The sequence below is a fragment of the Adelges cooleyi genome, unplaced genomic scaffold (genome assembly GCF_023614345.1).
Source record: "Adelges cooleyi isolate 19-005CV unplaced genomic scaffold, UGA_ACOO_1.1 ACOO_flye_CR_arks_rails_tigmint_CR_PRNA_23, whole genome shotgun sequence".
NCBI classification, from domain to species: domain Eukaryota; kingdom Metazoa; phylum Arthropoda; class Insecta; order Hemiptera; family Adelgidae; genus Adelges; species Adelges cooleyi.
Genome location: NW_026095893.1, coordinates 2116057 through 2143758, shown reverse-complemented (window position 1 = coordinate 2143758; position 27702 = coordinate 2116057). Strand labels below are relative to the sequence as shown.

Below are 27702 nucleotides of genomic sequence, written 5' to 3'. Positions count from 1 at the left end.
TTATTTACAAAAAAATGTATACACCGTTCAAAATGTCGACTTACAAAAAACATATCACAATTTTGTTAATAATAGAAAATAATGTTCAACAACGTCGGTACGTTTAAAGATAACACTAATATTTAATTTTGATTCGATAAGTTCTCGTTACGCGTACAAGTCTTTATGTACAAATGATAAATATTAAACTACTCGAGTATAATAGTAAATGGAAATCAAAATACCACGAAAATGCTCCGGTATACCGTGTACCCGGACATATGAGACCAAATAACTTTAACTGTACATCTGTACAATAAAATTTTTTAAAAATATGTGATTTTTGACGTCATACAGCCGTTTTTACTATTTGTTTTTATTTTTAGATCACTGAGATTCGAGGAATATATTTTTTACCCACTGAACGGAGTACAGTTAATTTAGATCGTTTGTAATTTTGATTGATGTATCTACTAAATTACGTACTACGTTACATACGTAGATTTTTTGAGAATACATACACCGTCCTATTGTTTGTATCCTGTGTGCATTTGAGGAGAGGTAAAGATAAGACAGAAACGTGTACTCCAAAATATTGAAAACGACGTGGGTTCGATCAATAGGGTCTCCACACCGTAAGATCAGTCTGTTGCCTGTCGTACCTGCCAATGGATATGACGTCACCCTGTTCGTCGAGCGGTACTGCGGGCGGCTGGAGCAGCCCGATCTCGATGCCCGGTGGTCTGTTGGTGCTTATCGTCAGCTGCGGCGCATTACCCAGCACAGTGACGTCGTCGGCGTACTGTTCTGCGCCCGCGCCGACGGTCAACGGGTCTTTCTGTTCGGACGGAGCGTGCAGGTGCAGGTGTATTTGATTTTGGTTAACGGTCGAGTACAGGTGTGGATACAGTACCATGGTCGGTGGCGGTGGCGGTACCGGTGCCGGTTCTGACGACACCGCTGCGTTGTACTGGTACGGTGGATAGTGATGATGGTGATACGACGGGTGATGGTGTTCGGACGGAGCTGGCCACGACGTATAGTAACCGCCGTCCGCGTCCTGATGATTTCCGCCGATTACCTTGAGGTCTTGGTGCTGATGAGGATGTGTCGGACAATATTCGTTCGGCACTTGGCTTTGTTGTGTTTCCGGACCGTACACTGAAAACAGAAAAATACATTTGGCTGGTGTTATTAATAGACCTTGTAGACTGTAGTCAATGGTTTTATTATACGATATATGTTTTAATGAGCATCGACTTAACGCAAGATCAAGAATTAGTATTGGAAATAATTAATAATGATGATTGATGCCCAAGCCCCAAAGAAAAAACTCATTACTGTAGCATTTGTGTAATTTATCAATAATTGTTTACTATGGTTTTGTGGTGTAAACTTAAAGACATCATTCTCACTTTTTTAAATGTTATCGTTAAAGAAGCGTAAAGGAGTAGAGATAAAGGTTTGATTTGATCACTTCAATGAAATTAGTTTATTGTTAGAAAATAAATTACCGTTTAAAAGGCCTTATAGTAAATGTTTTGTCTCAATTATTTAAGTGCGTGAAAAGTAGAAAGGTTAATATACTTCGGGAGCGTTACTATTGTGAGTTAATGATACACTTTACAACACTTTGTAACATTACTTGCTATTGCTATTAAGTTACATGCGCGATTTTTTTAATGATAATTTTCTAAAAAAAATGTCACACTAAAATTTAAAATTTCTGTCATTGCAACTATCATTTTTCCAGTCGAAATATTTTAATTTGAGTGTAACATATTGCTGTAACATTTACCGTAAGCTCATCAAATAACTCTCTTAAAGAGTGTTTACTGTTTGTGGTATACATTACGTGCGCTAGATAGAGAAAAAACATTTACTTTGTACTATTTGAAAGTGTATAGTAAATAAAGTTGTTTCAAAAAATACATCAACGACATGTATAACAGTTTGGATTACTGTTACATTCAACATAAATCAGTGGATACATTCTAAGTATATAGTCTATAAAGACTGTTCGAACGAAATACAATATCGTACTTTAATCATTGAGGCCGCAAATGCCAGTAGTAGGTTCTGTTTTATGTGTGCACTTATACCAGCTATAATATTTATAATAAATAATAATAGGTTTTTTTTTTTTATTAAACAATAATAACATCAATGGCGGAGAGATGATATACCCCATCGCGGTTATTGAAGGATTACCTTCCATAACAAACTAAGAATATTAATCCAAATGTTGTTACATTATACCACCGTATCAGACGGCTTGTACACGTCATATTATATTATTTTTCTATGGTGCTATATAGAATAACAATTCTCGTTAAGGTTCTCTCCAATAACCCATTCACGAAACCACGATATGTTTTATTATATTATACGCTTGTAATAATGATATTGTACGGGTTTATATATATATATCATATACGCTTCTTCTATAAAACAACGAAGCAAATGGTAAATCCGTCCCCCGTGTAGATAATAATACTTCAATGAATCCAAGTATGTAAGGGTTGTTCGTCCGTTGTTGTAGACGACAAGACGCTCTCCCGGAGGGGCGTTTTGTGTACACACACTGTATGCACACGAGCATTATCATTAGGGCTGTACATCCATTTACCGCTGATTGTGTTCCCGGTGATTACGCACTGTATACATCTGATTTCAATTTCTGTGTCCCGGAAACAACCGATTATCGCAATGGCCCATACCTATGATTTACTCTACTACGTGTAAAATATAATATGATATTTCTGTTGAATATAAATATATATATACCGTCTAGCTCTGGGACGACTGTAGCAAGTGGATTTGCCTAATATGTACGGTTTCGTAACATATATTAGATTTTATATAGGTAGTACACACATTCATAAACATGACTATGTCATACAAACAACCAATTACACAGATACGGATCTACGTACACTGCATATTTCAAGGTTAAACAATTGGATTTTATGCATTTTGAATAAATCTCATAAAATCTACATCCCTCGACTCAACCGTTAATGAGAGCACACAAAATAATTATGTACATTTTTTTATATACACAATTAACTCGGTCGACCACCTGAGGTAAGAAATAAGTCTGTCGTACGCTATTAGAAGCTAGCACCTACTTAGTCTTCTCGGTTATACGAATGCGAATAACACTAATTCGAGAATTAACCACACTGAGATACTTAGTGACGTTGTAGTTTACTTGTGTTTTTTTATTGCGGATGTTGACTCTTGTTTCCTGGTCATATTAGGTGCATCCCGTTTATTTTCAAGTTATGTCGGCATAGAGCCTTTTTAACTTTTTAAGTGAAAAATAGAATAAGCCACATTTTTGTCATCATGCAGTCCATTCTCTGAACCACAGTTTTCTAGATTAACAATTTCCAGTGGCGTTTTAGGAAAGGGGCTGAGAGGGCTGCAGCTTTATAATATACATTTTTAATTGCAAGTGAAGTAATTAAAGGGACATACAAATAATTTTTGTTTGAACTACGTAGCTTCTTCCGACGTCTCAGCACTATAGGTATTAACATGCGCTGGCAAAACTGAATTTGTGACTTGTGCAATACTCTGTTAACTATGAATTGATCCATATTCCTTTATACACGAATTAATTCGTATTAAGTTAATCGAGTACAAGATAACCCGGTTTTTAGTGGGTATTAGCTCTGTTGGTGTTCATTAATTATTTACTCTGGTATAAAAATTACATAGAAACCCAAATGCTAAAGCACATTAAATAGTACAAATTAAAGACGGCGCATGTAAAGTTGTAAAGGTAAGATAAAAATGAACACGGGAAAGACACAAAAACGCGGCGGCCATCTTTTTAAGGGTTCAGCACTATAATGGTATATGTATACATTACTATTATTTGTTGTGTACAGGTATAACAAAATACTAAAAATAAATTAATTAATCTGTCACAAAATGGCGGTCACTTTTTTGTTTATATTGAAGGGACCCTTCTGCTTTCATCTACTCTGTGTTTTCATTAGCTAGGAATAGAGCGGTTGACTGTGAGAAATGACAAGCTATACTTACTAGGTTGCAAAATTAATCGTTACGTTGCTACTAAACTTGCTCAATTTACACAATGTACCTAATAACGTTACCTTACTAATTCTCCGAAAGATGCTAGCTTTGACTCCGCCGCCGTTTACGAATGAAGTTGAAGGGTACCTTAGTACTTACTTGTTTCTCGGTATTCGTTGGATATTGTAATTTCTAGATAGTGTAAACGCTGTGGGCTGTGTGTAGTATATCGTCAAGATCATGTTATATGATATATAGTAAAATCACTACGTACTGTAGTCGTCTAAATGTCGGGAGAATCTATCTACAGGGTTCGTCAAAAAATGTTTGTTATTTGTCACAAACTGGAAAAATAAATCTTCGGAGCACTAAACTAGGGTTAATTCGTAATGAGTTGACCACACAAATGCGTTACATTGAGCAAATTTTGTAGCGCACAATTGAATTCACAAACGATCAAACCTTTGTGTTCTCCTATAAAAAGCATACTGTATACGTACAATATTATAAATACATACACAATCAACCAAAAAACCATCATTAACTAGCGATCAGAAAAAAAAAAATACATTCGTTCAAACATGGTCAAATCTTTAGGTATGTCGGATATATGTTGGGCTTGTGCTTGCGCCCATCCGCGAAGAACGAATAATTAAAAATGTATATTCATTGCACCAAAACCGATGGTACTTTTAAAGTTGTACAGGCATTTGCTGGTCGTTTTATTTCCGTTAACGTATACAAAATAACCGCTTACTTGTTGCTGACGTTCCTATGTGGGTTGCGGTAGGTCCCGATGGAACGGCTGCGGTTGCGGTAACGGCGTCTGGATATGCTGGATATCCACCGACCAACGGGACCGAATTTGGCGAATACGACGACGTCGAATACCCGCACCAGTTGTTCGATTCTGATCCGGCTACCGTCAAGTTTGCATGGTCTTCTGTAAACAAACAAAAAAAGCCCACCGACACGATTAAAAAACCTGACCGTACACTACCGCTAACGGATGTATCTTGTGCAAGTGTTTTACAATGTTAAAATAGCTCGAGCGACATTTTGTTGTGTCCCGTATTTGACCCGTGATCCGCGGGAGATTCAAGCGGTTTGAACGGAGTCGAGACGCGGATAAAAAGAAAATGGTGAACACAAATGCCTTATTGTTGTAAAAAAAGATAGGTTAGGTTATATATATAATAATAATAATAAATAAAGTTGTTCGGCCGCCGCCGTGTTGTCGGAGTGTGCATTGTTTGGCGGTGGCGACGCGTACCCGTCGAGGTGCGAGCATTACAATATAATATTATAATAGCTCATTAGTCCTTGTCGTCAATTAGAATGATGCTCGCGCAGGGCGTACACGCGGAACGACTTGTATAACACTCGAAGGCGAAGAAAAGAAAATATTTTATAAAAATTAATAATCACAACCGAAGTAATGATAATGCAACGAGCGCGCGCGCGCGCGCGACGACAACGCTGTAAGTATGTATGTATATGTGTGCACGTGAGCCCAATTGTCGAGGATATTTTTTAGGCGGTAAATTAATAGCTGACTGTGCTAAGGACACGGCGATTATTCACGTTTCGAATACACCGTCATATGTAATATTGTATGTGTACAATATACATGCACGGCAAGGAGACAATGCCTCGGGGCGAAAATAAAAATAAACGCCCGCGCGCGATCGCCCGTGTGAATACTATTTTGTAGGACGAAAATATGAATTTGTTGTTTGATGGATAAGTAGAAGAACGTAAATATAAATAAAGAAAAAAACACACAAATTCTAATGTGTACGTATCCTGTCCTACGGACGATAATCGGCTTACGGATGAGCGATGGTTAACGAGTGTTAATCGCATTGAGCATTTCGTTTAAAACTCGTCGATATTTGACATCAGCCCGTGTTTTGAGTACATGAACATAAAGTATACGGACCGCGTGAACAGTGGATTTACGATAATATATTGTATAGATAGTAGGTACATTCGATTTCTACGATAGTTTACCCATATTGTATGTTTTAGAGGGCGATTGGTTTAGGCAATATTTTTGCGAAATCTTAATTGTAATGCGTGTTTATTAGCACAGTAATAAGAACTCTATTTTGGTATTACATTAGTTTGTTGATTACCACAGCAAACACAGAATGCGTGCATTTAATAATAATAGTTCAAAGAAGATAATAATATAGAGTAAATACTCTGGATTTTTCAAAAAAGTGTCTATTTTTAATTACTATGTAAAATTTAACATGTATTAATAGCATGTGGTATAACATTTTCTTTAAGAAGAGTTTTTAAATAATGTTGAATACTGAATGGTGGTCTTAGTTAATTGTACGTGTAGTCGCAATGTCAAATAATCACGTAGGAAGAAATATTAAAATAGAATAGGTCAATAAATGACAACATGAACTATATACTTTCAGACAGGTACTTATAGGTTAGGTGTACAAAGCGTAAAAACATTCTTAGTATAATAATTATCCGTTCTCGCAGAATAATATACTAATTGCAGCGTCTTTAGTTGGTTTAACGTGTCACTTTAAGACCGCAAATTATAGTTAAATAGTGATTTAAATATACATATATATTCAAGAATATATTTATAGAAACAATGGAAACGCCGATACTGACACATTATTAAATATTTTATTTTGTAAATTTGCGATAATGACATAATCACAGAGAAATATCATGGATTTATATGTAACTTTTTGTTACTGCAGGTTTAAATGGGGATCAATTAGCTTTATTGTTCAAGTGATTGAATAGTATGAGATAAATAGACGAACATTTTTTTTTTATAATTCTTCATGTAATCTACAGAAAAGTAATAAAAAAACGTTGAACGGCGTCTTTTTTTATTAACAAGCATCAATCATTAATTATACGTTAAAAAAATTAATTAATCCAGCTGTCAATCTACTACTATGAATCATTAGGTATTCTCTACTAAATACATTTCATAATAAAATAAAAAAGTGAACCGGAAAAACTACCAATAATTTACTTTATTACGCTAATTAATTAATTACATGTCATAGGGTCCTATCACTGGATAGGTTCCCTACCCAAAGTCTCCAAGTCACATATTTACATTGTTAACATATTTTTTCTTATTGTATATTTTATGTACAGATTGTAAATGTTTAAAAAAAAAAAAATTTTAAAAAAAATTAATTAATCAACTCGCGAGTTCGTAGATAAAAAAAATATTCACAACTGTTTATATTTCTTTTAAAATTGTGTATTTATTAAGTTAATAGGTGTAAGTTGTTCTTTATACAGGTATGTAGTATGTATACAGCCACTATATTTTATAAGTGATTACTGATTACGTTCAGTCATCTATTAGTGGTCGTGTGGACTGTGGTTTAAGTTTAAACATCGGCGGTAGCCATACATCCACGACGTCTACGATTTATGAAACCTAATTCACGATACCGCAAAGTGTACGCAAAATTGTTAATTGATGCATCTGAGGATATAAACAATGGGGTACATACCCTAGTGTTTACATAGCGATTTGGCGTAGCGTGGAATAAGATAATTTATGACTGCGTTGAAAATAAAATTAATTAAATATATTACCTTTCCCCGCCTCCTCCCATAATTGCCCTTGTGCGTTAATCGATATAGTACGTAGTAAGAAATCGAATTTTAAATACACTTATAGTCAGCGGCAAACGTTGACGTTCATATACGTCAACGTTTTCCCCGGGTGATGTTATTTGTGTAGTTATAAAAATGCACCGTATGACATATATTGTGCAGTATGATTGGTAAGCTTATCCGTAAATCATAATAAAATAAGGAGAGTGCATAAATTAGCCGGGAGCTAGAATCTGACGAGGTAGTAAGTACTTATGCAACCAGTTAGTAAACTTTACGAATGACTTAAAAAAACCATACAACTGGTTAGTTAGCAGTAATTTAAGAGAGACCAGTTGTAGCCAAACTCATTCATCGTTTCGAATGCGATTTCTTTTGGTCTGTCCAAAATGTATAGAACGATAGCTGCGATACTGATGTAATATTATCACGACCTGATTTTCGGGAACCAAATCAAACTATCACCTTATCAGTATTTACGCGAAATAACTGCGTGTAATGCGTATACACCTGTAACATAGAATAGTATCATTTTTTTTAAAAGTAGTCCAACATAATATTTAGGCGTATACAGTGTACTGTATGTGATACGTGTGATCGTTTTTGGTACGCAGTCGGCAATTTGTTGGCGTTATCATGACGCATTGGCTGGTGTGGGGAAGGGGAAGGAGGAGAGGAAGGGGGAAAATGGGATAAAGAAAAAACAATATTATAACATTATGAAAAATTATTATTATTATTTTTCCGTTGTCGTAGTGGAGTATGATAATAATATTGGAAACAGACGATTGGCCTGTTACGGTTGATAGGCGCCCAACCGCAAAATAAAGGGTCACTTTCTAGTGTGTATATATATATAATAATAATAATAATAATAATATAAAGAAGGAACGTGATCGTTCTGCCGGTGAACACGCGAGAAAAATACTCGGCCAGGACGCCACCAGTACATTTGAATTGTAATAATCCATCTGTTTTTATATGAGTGTACACACATTAGGCATATATCGATACATATATTATATTTTATATATTATACGTATGTACATGAGTTGGCTGCGCGATTTAGTCCCACCCTTTCCATCGCGCGCAATATCATATCATACTCGTATTGTAGTGTAATAGTTTTTTTTTTACCGCAAACGTACATACAAATATTACGATTTACGTGTACTAATGAAACGGTAGCACACAAAATATAATAATATGTGAGAATATTTTTTAAGGCCAAAAAAAAAGTGGTAAAATTCAAATTCACGTACCGTGTAACTTTCTAAAGCCGATAAAAAAAATAACGAAAGTATAGACCGCAACTTTACAGTTTTTCTTGCGATGATTGTTATTCATTCGTTTTAACAACTATTTCATCAAACAGTTATTATCTTTACCAAGCCGAGTATTAAAGATATCCACGAGAAAAACGTTTGTTATTACTACCTTAAAAGTGTATTTATCGATTAAACATAATATGTTTTTATGTTTATCAATGATGTATGAACTAAGAAAGTAGGGCTCATGACTTAATCGTCTACTATTGACCGTTATCTGACAACGGTATGGTACTTAATATATTGATCAATTTATCGCATGTGAACGAATTCTATCGATTTCATCAATAGTTATAAGAACAATATCTCTTTCAGCTCTAACGCACTCTTTTTTTATGTGGATAATTAACTGGTTTATTATTATTACCAACAACGACTTAATAGAAATTTAGGTTTTTAACAATTATATACTGACCTCTACTGACCTCATATTATGTAGGTAGGCTAATCAAATTCTAAAACATTAACATATTCGAGTTCCTTAAAAGTCAAAATATGATACAAATATTTCAATATTAACTTTTTAAAATGAAAATTGAAAAAAAAAAATGCTGAAAAATGAGTTATAGTTTTGCCACAAAATACAATTATTCGCACGTTAGTGCAGAAAATCAGATCTCGAAGAAGTGACACGTAGGCATATTTATCGCATCGCCCATTCGAACAATGACGGAATGCTGTAAAAATAGCAGATTCACCCACTAAAAATATCATGTCTGTCCAATTTTTAATAACTTTCCGCGGTGTATATTATACGTGTTGCGCCTGCATTGTACAGCGAGGGCGAGCTCGACGGTAGCTTGGCCAAAGTTGCACGGGGACCGAGTGACACGGGACGCGGAGAGTTAAATTGAAAAGTTATTAATAAGTTTCGGCTGTTGACAGTATTAATTTACGGGGCGCCGTCAAAACGTCAGGAGCCGCGCAGGGCGACGATTGTCACAGGTTGCGCCACCATATGATACGGTGTACCGATACCACCTCCACCGCCACTACACTCTCTCGCTCATTCTCACTCTAGCTAATTCTGATTCACATACGTATATAATCATTCTCATTACCCGCCCAGCATCATGCCAGCCAGCACCTCGTAACGTTGTACGGGCTGTCCGAAAGGAAAATGTGTGTCTCTGACAACGTTATTAATTAATCCGGCCGACTCCTGCTGTACCGCCGCCACCCGCACCCACGTCGACATCCCTTATCGCAAATCCCCGCCGCTATTGCCGACCCCTTGTCCCCCTCATATCCCCATCGACTGTTATTGAAAAAAACTAGCCCTTCGATTTCTTGATACTTTGCTGATATCGAACGATACTACTATGAGTGATGGGAATAATATACTTAAAAACGATCATTAGCGGTCGAGGTGACGACTGACTGTTTGTAGTAAGGTGAGAGGTACGGCAAACGTTGTTTCGCGCGAAAAAACTACTCAAAAGCATAAAGAAAATAACAAACAAGTGATATTTATCGTGTTATCTCTAGTATATAGTGTGTGATCGAATTGAATTCATTACCTGCACGTACCACTTATTGGAGTCTAAAGAGACATTGTAAGAAAAGTATTTTAAAGTAGTTTTCTAAATCTTTCTTGTTTGATTTTATAACGAAATGGTAGGGTGGGCGGATAAATTAGGAGTAATTTTCTCCAGGCACCAAGTATTGTAGATCCGATAGTGTAAATAAGTATATTCTACTATTCATTATAAATGCGATCATTTAAATAAAATAATACAATTTTAAAATGTTAACGTATTATCCAATTAAACAAAATGAGTAATTTTTCTTTGCAATAGAAAAACGCATTTACAATAGTTTCATTAATTTACCATCGTCTCACCTAACTAAGTATTCAGGTACCTATCACATAATTCGTATATGCAGATCAAATTATTAAAATTTACCTTCGATGAAGAAGTTAATAAAAGGTTTTGAAACAATATTGGTAATTTTACGATACGTATGATGTATTTGGTCATGTACGAGTAGTAATTTGATATTGTAATAAATTAAACTAATAAGCGTAAACAGATAGTTCTCGACGCACTTGCTAAACGTATACAGTCTTTGACAAAAAGTTTGGAAATCTGGAATAATCGAGGGGAGCGTTTGCCTTTCAAAAAGATAGTCTCCCCTCCAAACATTTGCGGGATAAAATAATATAATACCTCTCGGAATGCACGTAGTTACGACGGAGACACAAACTTAATGAACAACTACAACTGCAGGATTTTCAATATTATATTATAGAAGTATCATACACTTCACTAAAACTTGTCCCCTTTGTATTATGAACAACAAATTATGTATTATTTGTTTTATTACACATGATTTTCGGTGTTTGACACATGTCGCAGCCGTCTGGTATTATAAATGCAAGAATTACTAAGTGTATGAAACGGTAAACATGTTTCGCGTCAACTGATTTAAATTATCGGTGTGATACCCGTTACCTATACCTCTAAATGTCACTATAACTATATATTTTTTTATCTACAACCTGTATCGTCTATTAGACGATATTGCATTATGCACTGCAAGTTTGTGAGAATAGAACGAATCGATGTAAATTTTAATGTCGTCATTTCTATGGCACTTGTCAATGGTATACCGTTTAAATTTTAATAGTTGCTTCTTCTGTCATCCAGAAAATAAGATCAATTTGAGTGTAAAGTGTTATTAAGTGATATAAATTACGAACTATAAAATATTTATCAAATTAATTTTAAAACGCTGCACGGTCGAGTAAACAGTACCTATAACTCTTGGTAGTTGGTAGGTACCATTAAATTGGGAAAATAACAAGACAGAAAAATTATTCGGCCTTCGGTAGTATTTAGTAGAACAAATTATATTATATTTTTATATTATAATTTGTATACGACAGTTTTTAATACATGACAGTGGACAGGAATGTGGAATTTAATGAAATAAAATAATTGTTTATTGTTTAATATTGTACAAAACAATTAAATATACACTCGAAATTACACAAGATTTAAACGATTCTCACAACATGCGGGTTCAAAATATATTTTTAAGCACGTTATTATTAGGTACAATGCTTTTATCGATATTTTTATTTATGCAATTGCAGATACGCATCGAAGCTTTTATTTTCAAAGTGATTGTATCACTTTCAGTTGAGATAAATCATATAGACCTGTGATCTCCCCCTTCCCAATATGCTCCGCGGCCGCCCCCACTATGCCCCGACACCACTGTACTGGTTTATTGTAAATATAGTAGATGTTTTTGTTCTAAGTCCATCATGTTACCTAGTACGTACCGACTATACTATGTATACTTAGGTTAAACAAATTACAAACGCTGTCAATGACGCTACGATAGTCTGTCGTCTGGTAAAAAAATGATCCATTAATAAACAAATTAATACAAACAGTAACTTAAGTTTTCAACTAAGATTGTGTGAACAATTGCCTACACCAAACCATTCATAAATAGAGATTAGAACGTCCTTTAAATAGAACAAATAGTATTTTTGATAAACGCGAGCATCAGTGGTTCAATGGTAGAATCTTTGTCCTCAACGCAAACGACCCGGGTTCGATCCCCGGCTGATGCAGGTGTGGAACTCGAGTGGGGAGTCATCCTTCCTCTCGATTTCCGCACCGTTTTATCAAATTTATTTGTCAAAAATGAATAATGTGGAATATTGTACATGTTTTATGTATAAATTAATTCTTTTAATATCAATGAACAACACACCATTTAAAAATGTATACAAATCTTTTGCTTTATTGTATCTCAAAGTATTATAGTGAAATTGTTAGAAACATTTGGTGATTACACGTTATAATTTGAATGAATAAATTGTCATATTAATTGTATATTTCTGTGGCTTGGGTCTAAAAGGGCCAATGTCAATTTTGGGCATAAGCAAGTCAGTCTACTAAATGCAAAAATTGAAACATCCTTTATATACTGTGTAAAAATCACACTCCGAGGCCAAAAAATGAATTACTAATGAGGAGTTTGGTAAAAAAATGAACATAGAGCTTTATGGAAAATAAAAACTTCAAAACTAATTTTCCGAAAGTTGCAAAAAGTGAGATTGGCCCTTTTAGACGCAAGCCACAGATTTGTATACACCTATCAGTGGGTGTACATAATATTTCTTATTATAATATGGAAGAGTATTGTACTTGTATAAACTATAATTTAATTTCTTTATTTTGTGCTTAACTAAATAATTTATTCTAACACATTAAACTAATTATTATATTTGTACCTAGAAGAAAATGGGGATTGTATAAGGCGAGTACATAATCCGATTCATGTATGTTATCTAACTTCTATATTACCCCCTTACCCGTTATGGTCGTAATCAATGACTAATGGAAATATAATATTTGTCAAGTCTTTAACCTTGGAGTAATTATTATAAACCATATTATAATGGCTCATTTGATTACGTGCGTCTTTACCTACTTTTTAGGATTTCCCCGCGACAGTTTGTATATGACCCAACTGTTAATAGTTTGTACGTAAGTGACAGTTCAATGTATTCATCCTATTATCTCTGCCTTGAATAGTTGAATGTAACCTAAAAAAATCTGTTTAGAAAACAATATAAAAGTACTTAATTTTTATGTGCAAACAATTATTAATATGCTAAAAAATTAAAAAAGCTAAAAAGGAAATGCTATGATATTATACAGTAGGTGTAGGAAAAAAGTTTATCACTGCGACTATAATTAAGTAGCATAATTAAGTATTTTTGTTGGTAAATTTACTGGCGTCATTCCAGTCAAAACACGATATTATTTGTTATTTACGAGTTACATATTATTATTCCTATTACTGTGTATAATAATGTGAAGTGTATAAACGCGGCCGGAAACGTCTACGTTTCAACACGCCATTTAGATGACGATTCGATGAACATTAACTCTACTGACGATTGGGAAAACGGTTTTGTTTTTTGATAACTGTTGATCCGTAAACGAATGATGTATAGAAGAATATTATACATCCATAGCGTTCACGGTCTGACGAGATCCATAGAAGCAAGACACCAGAAATCACGGAGCAAAATTGGAAGTTAAGAAAAAAAAAAAATCATCGTATAATAATATACCTAGAGCATTAAACAAAAAATCAAAGAGAGACAGAGGAAAAAGGTATATGCGAGTAGTAGACGTGCCCGCCTATTAGACTACCATCCAAACCGGCAATCACACACAACAGATTTCTTAGCCCGTCCGAAATCATTTGTACAAGATCACAAATTATCGCTACACATAATCACGTCTGTTATTTCAATACATACGGCGGATTGCTATTCCACCCAACCAACGCATGAAAAAGAATAAGGCTCAATGACTCCTCTATCTCTCTTTATCTCACTCGTTCTTTCTCTGTCTGTCTATTCGATCGCTGGCTCGCTCGCGCGCGCGTTTGATTACTTCACGACTTCACAGACAGTGCACCGATCACATTTACAGAAAAATTATACGGTACGTGAAAACAATTTAGGATTTCATAAAACACACAGCATACCTACACAGTATAGTGCAGGCCGGTATAGGTTAACATACGTATAATGTAAAACAAGCTGGTTTGCAGTGGACCCGAGAAGTGTACTTTAGAAGTGATTAATCACTTCGTTAGGTAACGTTAATTCAAACTCCTACACACATTAACTTTGTAACTATTTGTGAAATGAGAAACAAATTCTATAAATATAAACAAACGGAATTATTTAATTTTTACGCAACTGGTTCTAAGAGAGAAATTGTGTAAAGCCAATGGGTAATACCAATGAGCTGTACTACAATCGTGAAGGTTCATTGATTGAGTGTATACTGGATATATTAGTTTTTATAAGTCTCTCTCCTATATATATATATATATATATATTACACTTAACATACTATGTTAATATGCACATGCATATTTAATAGTATGTCCACGTATAATATTATAATAATTATTTTGTCATTTGCTTTACAAAATATAAAAAAAAGGGTGACCTTGTGGTTTATACACCGCTGTACAATTTGGCAAAAACATTAAACGGGACTACGGTATCCTATACATAAAACAATCGAGCACGTAGGTAAAAAGAACAATCACAGTTTTTTGCTACCGTAATAATATTATTAACATTAAATATTGCGTATGTATATGTTTCATATACATTATAATAAAGAATGTTCAATACTCAAAAGTAACCGCAAATTATTGCGATATATATATATAAATATATTGCAATAACCAAAGGTTATGTGTGCATATTTGTAATCCGAAAAAATACGAATAGTTTCATAAAAAATCTAGTGGGTCTTAATCATTTTTACAATAAAAAGTGCTAGCAAATCAAACGTATAAGATAACCATATTTATTTTCAAACTCTGCGAAATAGGTAGTATTAATTGAATATGAATATATTTTCAATAGATATTAAGTCAATATTTCTTTTGATGAATCTTGAACGTTTATTTGACGAGTTACAACTATTAAATGATGTTGTACCGATAGTAGGCAATTTAAAAAAAATGCATACTACTTATCAAAATAATAACTTTACTATTTATTTATTGAAATAAATCAGATAGCAAATTACAAACAAATTAATAATTGTAGTAATCGAAAAAAATTAGAATAATAACACATGCCTATACAAAGAGATAAATATAGTATACGAGTCTTATCCCTTAGATAAAACTCCCTAGAATGTTGGTATTTGTTTATATTGTTATATTATATTGTCAACGTAAAATGTTCTTAAGTGTTGCACAACTGCAATTTACAAACAATTAACCAGGTAGAACGGTAACACGTAGTGTAACCACTTTTCACGGTTTATTTCATTCTGTAGTAGAACAATATGGAAATATTAAGTACATCGATGATTGGATTGAAAAAAAAGAAATACTTAATAATTGTAGATTTCATTTCCTTCTTCATTGTCAGTATAGTATTGCTTCAACATAATGTATAATATTTAGCGATAGGTGCTTTTTATGTATTTTATTAACGGGCTTTATTAGGTGACGCGACATCGTATGTTTTATAGTTTATGCATTATTTTAATGCGCACTCATTTAGCCAAGAACCTCCTTGAAAATCAAAACGCTGAACAAATATATTTTATAAATAATCACAAGTGTAAATTGGATTTAAAAAAATATTATATTTGAATCCGAGAACGTACATTATATCATGTATCGGTAGTCAGCCACGATTATATAGCCGTTTTCAACACAAGATTTACTGGCTTACCATATGATTACAGGGGCAGGGGATATATTAGATAGGTGGTACTATATTGAATTTCTCCAAATCTCCGACGCGTTATAAGTATTTGTTTTTATACCGAGGAAGTAGAAAAAAAATCAAATTACCCGTCGTAGAGACTTTAACGACCACATGCGGCTGCTATACATTTATACGAACAATCGGTTTTCAACGACTGGTATTGCATTAAGATACTAATCATTTTATATATATAATATATTATATTATACTTTATGATATATCCAAAAGGTCTGGTAAGTAGCAATAAACATTGTCATCACGATTGTTTTTTTGTACTTTCTCATATGTATTACAGCGGGGTATCTAATAAGTAATAAGCATTACTTAAAAAAAAAAAGAAGAAAAACGAATCATTGCTGCCGAACTACGTTCTCTAGTGTACAGCACGTATTGTGATGGTAGGTACTTTTTAACCCTCCGTTTGAAATGTTAGATCACCACATAACATATGTTTTGCGACGCGTCTAAGGCCATATTTAATCTCGATTATCCCTTGTTAACTGTATACAGATCTATGATCTTATAAATGAGCATGTGATATCGTTTTACACTGTGTATACACCCTATAAAAGCATATACACAACAGTGGACACGTTAACCCGGTCACAGACGGTGTAATGTTTCGTGTTGTGACTTTTTTCATCAATAATAAACCCACACGCACACACGGTCCATCCATATAATATGAGGTCCATCCAATCAAACCACATTTTCCGGTGTCAAATAATAATAGTTATTATAAGGTGTCTGGACTCTGGGGACTTGAGATTTCAGTGTCAAATTATCAAAATGTACATTATGTTCTAGCGTGAGAATATAATATTATTGGAAGTTGTACGAATGTACACAATTTAATATAGGTACATAATATATAATAACTTATCTTATTGGCGAAATCAGTTGTCGTATAGTTTATGTGGTGTATAAAAATACTAATTATAGGCAATTGAAATCAAATGTTAAATACTTAAATCCGGGAACTACCCCGATTGCGTGTTTTTTAGTTCGTTATTTCTGCAATATTTAACCACATTTGCGGTGAATACTGGGTGTAATATGTAATACGTATAGCCTACGTATAAGTTTTACTTATTTGTATACATACTTGTGCTAAGTTTTGACAGAGAATTTCATTTAAGTTAGCCTATATCGTAGTTACGTGGGATACGGCCCGGAAGGCGGAATTCATTCAAAAGTAAAACTCGGCGAGGTGTTCAAAATGGAATTCGGAAAACCGGTAAGTTTCATAGGTAATTGGGTTCTAAAAAAAGCTTCCTGTGTAGAGCTCCTTAAATTATGTGGTATACCTCAGAACTGCGGTCAAATAGGAATTCTATGTGTATTATGATATTGTCGAATTGTATGTATATACAGGGTTATCAGAATTCTATCTTACACGATACACCTCATATTTTGATGTTGTAATTCAATTTGGAAAAAATTACCTATGTAAAACATTTTTGATTTTTATCAAACAATAATAATTTAAAGATTTCGTTTTTTTCCAACAAGAAGCCAAAATTAGGGAAGGTAACGTTTGAAATTTAAATGGTAAGGTATATATTTAATTCGTTTTTTAAATTAAGAATAATTTGCTGAAAGTTTTGACTGGGCAATAGCCAGTTTTGAATCAATACTTTTAAAGTTATTAGAATTTAAAATTTAGTACGGGAGGTAGATTGCGGTTGAGTAATGCGCGCAGATTTTGAATTACATTCCTCCCTACCTCCCATGTCCTAAATTTTAAACTTTATTAACTTTAAAAGTAATTATACAAAACTGGTTATCGACTAGTCAACATTTTCAGCAAATTATTCTTGCTAAATGGTATTGAAATTAAAGTTTTAAAAGTTTATAGAGCTCTGGAGAAGAAAAAAGATAAACATTTGAATATTGTCTAATATTTTGTAATAGCACAAACTAACGTAGCTCCAAAAAGAAAAACTACAAAATGGCAATTGTTTTAAGAGAAAATTAGTGTTTTACGTTAATTTCTAGTAAAAATGAAGATGAAAACGTTAAAAAAAATTAAGTTGGATGGACAATAACATTTATGTTAGTAAAAAGATTATTATTTACTATTTCAAAAAAGTTGATGACTAAAAAAAAAAACTTTAAATTATTATTGTTTGATAAAAATAAAAAATGTTTTACGTACCCAGGTCTTTTTTTTTTTAAACTTAAGTATATCACAAAAATATAGGTGTAATGTGAAAATTCTGATAGCTTTGTACGTATATCGACTAACCTTTATCGGGACCCTTTTATCTAATGAAACTAACATTAATTCACATAATATCTAACCTTGGTTATTGTTGGTAGATCTGTACGGCTGGTCCAGGGCAGATGAGTCCTCTGACTTGACTCGCCGGTATGTGTCTAATTCCCGAAGATGGTTGGAAAATGAGGTGTTTTCCATGAATGGCCTCTGTCCGAGGCCTAGCGCCCTGAACTGATGAGGTTGACCTAGGTGCACAACAAACAAAACAAAATGCCAAGTATTTATTTGAACACATTTAATATTTGATCTCATACCATATGTCTCAGAATTGCTGTCACTATGTTAAACATTATATGTGTACAATGGGTTAAATAAAGAAATATTCAATTTAAACGATTCCTTTTTTAAATTTAAAATAACTAAAAAGGGGCTACACAAACTATTTTTATAAAGATTTTAAATATGAAATACTTTAATTATGTCAACAAATAGTTGTTACTGCAGTAGTACATTAATATTTAACATTAATTGTTTATATTTTATGTATTAATGTCATATGTACGGTTATAAAAGTATTTTCTAATTAATTGATGTATATTTATATTCGTAAATCGTAATCTTAATTTTTGCCTTTTGGTTACATTCAATTAAAAAAATATTATGTTAAGATATTTAAAATCATTGTCGAGTATTCAGTAATAATCAGACAAAAAAAAACTACCAATATACAGTCCTTAGTACTGCCCTAGTACCTTAAACGTTAAACTCAATATTAAGGTTTTGTAAAAAATGTCTTATACCGTCCACTAAATACTATATTTTGCGTATAGTATTTAGTGGACTCTTTAACGGTGTAGGTAAATACTTTTACTAAACCCACATGTTTATATATAGTACCTACTTAGCTAGTTCCAATAAGTATCACTTAAGGTAACTAATCAAACGGTTTTTAAATAATTAAATAATATTATAATTTACCACTTGTATTTGTTATAATTAGTTGTATAAATATTTTTTAAATAATATGAAATTTATACATATTAGTAAATTCTGAGTGCATATATTTATATTGAAAAAAAAAAAATCATAAAACAGAAATTGTACATGTAATTTATTTTAATTTTAACTTTATTATGCTTATCTATAGTTGTAAGTTTAATTTGAAAATAGTTTCACATTTCACTTCATTATATTTATCTAATTATTATGAGTATACTCATAATATTTTTTTGGGAAATAAGTTAATAAATGTAGTTAAACAAAAAATCAGTTGTCAGCAATTGTTAGCTTCCGACGGTAATTATCGAACTTAGACAGTGATAAAATATATAATATTTATGTATAATTATATGAAATAAGTTATGTGTAATATTAAAAAAATAAACAATATGATAACCTTAATAAAAAATTAATTTTAGTTTTTAATTTGTATGTTAACTGTTGAAAACGGTATTACTATGCGATCGTATTTTGTATTTAATTGTGTGTAATATTGTGATGATACTTGTGATGATACTTGTAAACGAATACAAATACTATCAACAAAACGAATCTTATAGAATTTGTTCGAAATGATAGCGTGCATACGAATTGTGACTAGTTCTCACGGAAGTTAGTGGTTAAAATAAAACGTGATTAAAACACATTTCGTTTTGCTATTTTCCTAAAATGCGTTATCAACAGAATAGATAAGAAAACAGTTCTCATGAGGCAAAACAAAAATATTCACATGTGTTTTGATCAGTTGGGTTATATTTTATACTTGACATCCACCGTCCATTACTTCGTACGAGCTAGCCAAACACGTCCAAATGGCCAACCGAAATTGGTCTGCGTGTTTCGAAAAATAATTATGTCTATTCACAAAACTACCCGGAGGTCTGCCACATGGGCTTCCGGGGAACCTATTCATTTCAAAGTCACGCTTTTTGATATTATATTGTTATAAATATCAATATTAATAAAATTATTTTATATTTAAAATTGCGTTTGGCGGAATTAAACCGAACGTAATTGAGAGGATTAAAATTGAAAAGTAAACATTTCGAAATTGAATAGACCGTATGCGTATTGTGTTATTTAATCGAACACGTCAGTTGTATTTCCATACGTATACTATTTCCGCAGGGCTATTGAAGTATACATGCATATAATACTAATATAAGTTAAGCATTTTATAAGTAAATTATTTAAAAAACAAACAAACTACACGCATTTAAAATATTTATGTATGTACACAAAACATAATACTCGTATGTAGAGTAGAGTGTACTGTGTCTGTACAATAATACATGAATTAATATTTACCCCAATTTAATAAAGTTTTCCCCCAATTTGATCAATGATTACTATAGGTACTTTATAGAAACTGTCGTTGACGTCGGTTTTTTTGTTTTAAAATGGTTGATTAAAACGAATTACGTTAATCTCAATAGTTTTTTAAGATTCTAAAATTTGTTTATACATTGTAACATCTTATATTTTTGTGTTTTTTTAACTGTTTATCATTGGAAGTTAGGGAGGTATTCTTTTTTTAATGGGTCTGTCTAAAAATGTAATTCAACTGTTTATTATTTGTATACTTCAAAAAGCTTACGAGATTTTGATCTTGGTTCCCGGGGTCCATCCACGGTAACTTTGATTGCTTTATTGTACGTCGCCACTTGAGGTGGACAAGTTCCTACTGTAATGGTGATTGTAAAACTTTTACCTGGAAAAACAAAAATGTAAAAACTATTAATATTATAATCCGCAAAACCAACTATTATTAATCATCTAATAAACCAAAATCTTATACTTTATAGCGACATAAGTGCAATGGTTCTTAAAGTTGTTCAGCAAATATTTTTTAATTTTATTTCTTAGTATGTATATTTTTTTCATATAAAGTTTGCGGAAATACAATTACAATATTGCAAACGGGTTTTTTTTAATCTTGTAATAACTTCGGCTGCATGTCCATTAATTACAAAAGCATTTTTACATTTCATACATAAATATACATAATAGTATTCATGTTTTAAATTTTGTTTAATGAATTGGTTGTTGAATAACATTGGACGATTGTTTTATTATGCTACGGGTTGGCCCCAAGGGCTATATCGAGATACTTGGAGTTTTTGAGGTTGATTCAATTATTTTTAATTGTATAATATATCAATAATTTTACAAGAAGTTTTTTTTAGTTATGGAAAGTTCCTGTGCTGCGAAGAAACGCAAACTCTTCGCCTTATATAATCATAAATTATTAACGGCAACATAGATGCGTCATATAATAATATTTCGGCAATATTTACAAAACTACTGAGACAGATCATCCGCGGAAACGGTAAAAACCGTTGGAAAGAAATCCGCATAATGCAGCATCATTTTGTGAGCCCAAAGGCGGTGGTAGATTAGTCGACACGTCATATTACACTTGACCTACAGCTGAAATCGTGAGCATGAATCACGTTACGTCGGCCGAATTTGTGTCTTATAGTTACATGCGACCAAATCGATAGCAGTTTTGATCCGGAGTGTACATTTATTTTCAAATTTCTAACGCGGACAAGTCGGTGAAACATTATAACGACAATGAAAGTTTTAGAACGTGCTACACGCACAACATTATGCCGTTGGTGTATACTATATCTATACTCAATGCTATTGGTAATACCGCGGACAATACGGTTGATGTACCGCCGGCCCGTCCCATATTAGTAAAAGTCATTAAAACGTGTAATTTTTTTTGTTTAATAATTTTTTTATTTAATATGCATATTTCTGTTGTTTCTGTTATGTGTTTTATGAATACGACAATGACAATATAAAACATTGCACGGGTTGGTTTATTGTGTACTACAGGTGGTACACGTGGTGTACGAAGTACTATGAATGCGGTGACCACAAAATCCTGTCAAACGTGCAATACATCAATGGGCGAGTATTTTTTTCCCCGCCGCCGCCGTTATCCTGTCGTCGGTGTAATTGCTTCCACGGCGTAAAACTACATTGAAGTACCACCGCACAACCGAGAGGCCGGTATATTAATAATATTAGTGTCGAAATGTGACCGAGTAATTGTATAAATGATAGTAAAAGAGATTTAGGGCGACAGTTATTGCAAATTGATTTTTTTCCTTTTTTTTTTTTTTGCATTTGTCCGGATAATAGGCCGCTTACGCGGGAAATAAAAAACAATAAAACCGTCGTGTTTCTCCAAAGACTGAAATCGTCCAATGTTCGTACCGGCGGAAAAGCGCAAGACAACAAAGACTCTTTGTTCGGGCCTCTACAACGGCCAAAGGATACGACGACATTGTCAGGACAGAGTTGGGTACAATTTAATTACCTATGTAATATACGAGACACCCGAAATGATTATAATATTATCCTGAAAACCGCACCGGCGCGGCAGCAGCCTGTGCTCTGTGCCGTCATTATAAGAAGGGCAAAATATGTATTCTGCATAACTTACACTACATAATATTATACCTAACACCTATGCACTTATTACTTTCATATCAAAAATACGGTTATTTTAGTATGATTTATACTACGTTTGTACGTCAAATTCAACAACGTCATCCAAGTAGAAACACAGATTTAATATATAAATTGCATCATTTCTGTCTTAATGGTATAATAATTAAACACGTCAAACGATTGTTAATTGAACACTCAAAAACATTGTTGTGTATTATAGTGCAATAATGTGTTATAAAGACAATTATCATTGTCAACTATATTGACGAATAGGAAGTGAAGTTGGAGGGATGAGGCATGATACATTTATAACCTGTGCTGTAACATATATAATTAGCCCAGTTAGCCGCCATGGTTATTAGTTTCTATTACTAAAAGATTCACAATGTTTGCCATCTGACGATTGATATTATTTCGTTTAAATAACTGTTGGATGAGTATAGTGTTATGACTTATGAGTATGGAGGTGGAAAATAAACGGTAGTATAAAATGATGTAAACGTGATTCTATAGCCACCTTGAACCTTATCTATGTTTTGTAGACATTAAACATTTTTTTTTACCCGACAGCATTAATGACAATAATTTGTACCTTTACTATTTAATATTTGAGAATTTAGGCTACCTACACTCTATAATATTCATTTTAGAACAACTAATGTCGAAATCAAATTTAAGACATTTTAAGTAGCAAGAAACATAAAATGTATTATATAATTTTTTTAACATAATAATGTAGGCATTTTTTAACTCTAATAATAGTAGACATTAGGTATAATATAATCAACTATTGTAAATAAATTAATTTACATAAATTCATATTAAAAAATAATCAGTAAAATGACTAATACTTCAGTATTAATTTAAAAACTGTGAGTAGGTAAATTTGAGAAATATCCCATTTTTGTTTTTTTTTTAATATATTAAAATCAAATCTTGAATTTTTGCCAAATTTATTAGTTATAAGTAGGTATCTTATAAATAGCATACTACAAGATTTTGCTTCGTTTTCATACACCTATACAATTGGTCGCATAAGCCAAAATGGTTTGAAGGATCAAAAAATAGTCTACATAAATAATAAATCATCTAATATACATATTGCATATACATATTGCACAACTAAAATATTTTGTGTTATGTCTCAAAATCCCATAACATATCACTTTTAGTGGCATATTTAAGGTGGAACGGAGTGGCTCCGTGTGACAAGTTATTAAGGGCAGCGATTTTATAAAATAAGTCGTGAGTTGTGGGTAAGGAGATGTGGGATGAACCTAAGAATGGAACGATTAGTTTGCGCTAGATTTCAATTATTCAAAACGCACCACTTATACTTAACGTATTTTTATTTCCATACAATTTATTTTATACCTATATTCAAGAATGTTATCAATTTGTATTAAAGTACGTATCAAAGTAGATAATACAATTACGTATCAATATATTATTAATTTAAATATAGGTCTAACTTAACTAAGGTTAGTAAAAAAAAAAAAAAAAATGTTTAAGTTACAAAATGGTTGACATTTTTAAAAGTACACTATTTTAGAAATTATGTTAATATTACTTAGATTTAAATTAAAAACAGTTAACTTTTTATGTATATGTTTTAAACTACAGCTTGAAACTAACTGTATACTGTGTCTAAGCGAAAAAACATTAGCTGTTAATTAATTATCGCTAATCCAATTGAATTAATATTAAGAAATATTATTGTGACAATGACTACTGTTTATTATCTTATTGATTTTGTCTCTGAATTTATTGATTTACGTACCAAGCAAACATATATTCTTTGTTAACTACAAATAATACATGTTTTATTTACGTCCTCCCTAAATTACCGATTAAAAACCATTCTGTTCAGACGTTTTTAACGTTAACTTTAGTATCGACTATTTACATTAATAGTAGTTTTTATATTTTTTATCGTAAAATGTAATTTGACATCTCTTCATGATATTACATCTCCAACAAAAACCTAATAGTGAAAAAGGGCCAAGTTCCAGACCCTCTCCCAAAAAAGTCAGCCTATCAAAGTAGTGATGTCAACATCAATCATCTACATCAGGCATAAAACAGACTTGGCCGCAATGTAGATACCACTACTTTGATTGTGCTGACTTTTTTGGGAGAGGATCTGAACCTTATTTTTTCTTCTGGGCTATCTCCTTCCTATCATCCACGTAACTCCTAAGTGAGTACATTTGATAATAATGTTTTATGCTTCATTCGGAAACTGGGCAAGTGTTAAGCAATACAAATGAAAGAGCAGTGTTGCTCATGAAAGTAGAAATGAAGTGAGGATATGAACTAAAGAAATAGCAGACTTGGCCACAAATATAATTATTATCACTACTTTGATAGGCTGACTTTTTTGGGAGGGGTCTGGAACTTGGCCTTTTTTCACTGTTAGGTTTTTGTTGGGGATATCATTCCTGTTTGCTGGCTTCAGCATCGTGGGTGATGTGTTATTTTTTACGAGGCATTGGTGGGAGCATATCGAACATTGGGAACAGACAGCTACGCGTTTGATTCACGCGGCCGCCTCGAAGATTTTGCTCTAATACAATTTTTATTAGAAAAGCGGCACTTGCTATTACATAGAACGAATGAACGAATTCTCCGATGAAGAATTACACAAGTATAGAGTATGTATATAGACTGAATTAAATAGTATTTATTTATTTTTAGATATATATATTTATTTTAATAATGATATTATTACGATTATTAAAATATTCTGTATTTGATGACCGATAAATGAAATAAAATACAATAATATTACGAAAACATATGTTTGATAAGTATTGACTGTCAATTGCATACAATTGCTTATTGCCATATTGTAACACTGTTTAAAAGAGAAAATTTGTTTCGACGACGTGGGAATCTGTGATTAATTAATAAAAACCCGTGCTAGTCTAATCAAGCAATATTCATGCGCGTCACATCATGCATTTCGAATTACACTCCCTAAAGCGGCATTCATTTTGAGAACATTGCGACTTTCAGGTTTTTCCCTTTAGTTTCACTATAAGACCTACCTTAGTGCCAAATTTCCCGTTTCTATTTATACGGAAAGTGTTTTATAATTTTGACGATGAGTGAGTGAGTCAGTAACAAAAATAAAAACTTTAAAATTCTCCCCTTTTAAAAAAGTTTACTATTAAGGGCCCAATTTGTTACAGTATCCTAAGCTACTCGAGCTTAATCTATATTTTAAATTTCAAAAGCTTATCTTTAAAGGAAACGGAGATATGTGGGTTAGAAAAACTGGGTGAATTGGTTCGTGCAAAGATGCACTGGCAAAGCTAGAACTTGGCCTGGCGCACTGCCGTGCGCTCAGATAAATTTTTATTTTTATTCATCGCGTGAAAAAAAAATTTAATTTAATTTCACAACCACTATTTGTTATTCTAAAATATAATTTATTTACGTTATTTTTAATAGCGATAAAAAATAAAATATTAATAGGTTTGTGGTTTATCAGGTTTTAGATTTATGGGTTTTAAAATTACTAGCTCAGCTCAGGAGTGACTTTGAGGTTGAGATTTGAGAACTAAAAATGTCAGCTTTTTACATACGAAATTATGAAACATATTTTTGCAACTTCTCCTTTTTTTGTTTCCTCTTTTTGAAAATGCCCACGTGTATTAAATTAAAATGACAATAAAGAAAACATCTAAACTTTCTATATTTATATTTAAAGAAGGAACTTCGGAATTACATTCATTTTTTTAATGTGCTTTCAAATTGCACATAAGTTGAATGAATTCCGATTTAACGTTTGTTAAAAATAAAAGTAAATTGTTTTTCCAAACACTCGAAAAACCCCTATCTTGTGTGCTGTGACGACACTAATTCTTTATTGAAGAAGAGCGTAAAACGCAATATTTTAAATATCGAATATCCATAACTTAAATGCACATGCCCGTTTACATGTACTAACTAAAATTCCATTTTAAGTAGTGTTTAACCTACGGGCAAAGTGTTTTTAAACTAAACTTAAGGTTTGTTGGCGCAAACAACCCCGAATACACTTAAATTATTTTACGATTAATTTTAACTATAAATAACGGTGAAAGTATGGCAGTGGAATAATATAGCCAAAATACACTTACCCCGTCCACTGCGACCTACGAATCTCAGGTCGTTGAATTTGGCTATTTGATTCTTGATTAGTGCCGACGAATTGCGCAGTTCGGCCGAACAGTTTTCATCGTTGCCGGCTTTGAGCGTTACGGCCGTACCGTCCGGCACCTCGGAGAGGATGACCACCTTGAACGCGCCCGGCAACGTCTTGTTGGACCGCCAGTGCGTGGGCAACGCACTGCACAACATGTACGGGCAACCGGTGCGGACCAGCTCGCCGGGGTGTTCGGCGGTCACTTCGTTGACGGCTGCCTCGGTCCACCACAGTTCTTCGGACGAAGACGAAGACGCCGACGCCGACTGCTGTTCAGACGCTCCCCGGCGTCTCTTCTTGCTGTGGTCCGACGTCATTGATCGCACCAGGCGCATTACCGGACGGCAGACACGCGGTAACAGTAATATTGATAAAAAAAAAACTGGACCCCTAAACTGGACTCGCGGACACGGAAAGATCCTTCGCCACCAAAAACGTTTTGCCGTCACGCCGTTCTGGTCGCCGGGTGGTACCTAAGGGGCTACTCGGTACGAATACGCGCCCGAACCGCAGAGTTTGCCGACTGCGGGCGCCGCGCTGAGACCGGCGAGTCAGCGCG

At 33.2% G+C, this 27702-nt stretch overlaps 1 protein-coding gene across 3 annotated transcripts; it reads right to left on the bottom strand.

The window, feature by feature from the left end:
• Positions 1-42: 42 nt before the first annotated feature.
• Positions 43-27652, bottom strand: LOC126835825 (protein lozenge-like). Of its 3 annotated transcripts, XM_050568654.1 has the most exons (5): positions 27079-27652; positions 21081-21194; positions 18568-18729; positions 4784-4969; positions 43-1140 (listed from the first exon to the last, which is right to left on the bottom strand). In XM_050568654.1, exons 1-5 carry the CDS (start codon positions 27476-27478, stop codon positions 596-598), a joined length of 1407 nt encoding a protein of 468 aa, XP_050424611.1. In that variant the 5' UTR covers positions 27479-27652; the 3' UTR covers positions 43-595. The 3 variants fall into 3 exon arrangements, with proteins under 3 accessions (XP_050424611.1, XP_050424613.1, XP_050424612.1); XM_050568656.1 differs by lacking the exon at positions 4784-4969; XM_050568655.1 differs by lacking the exon at positions 21081-21194.
• Between the last annotated feature and the right edge of the window lie 50 nt (positions 27653-27702).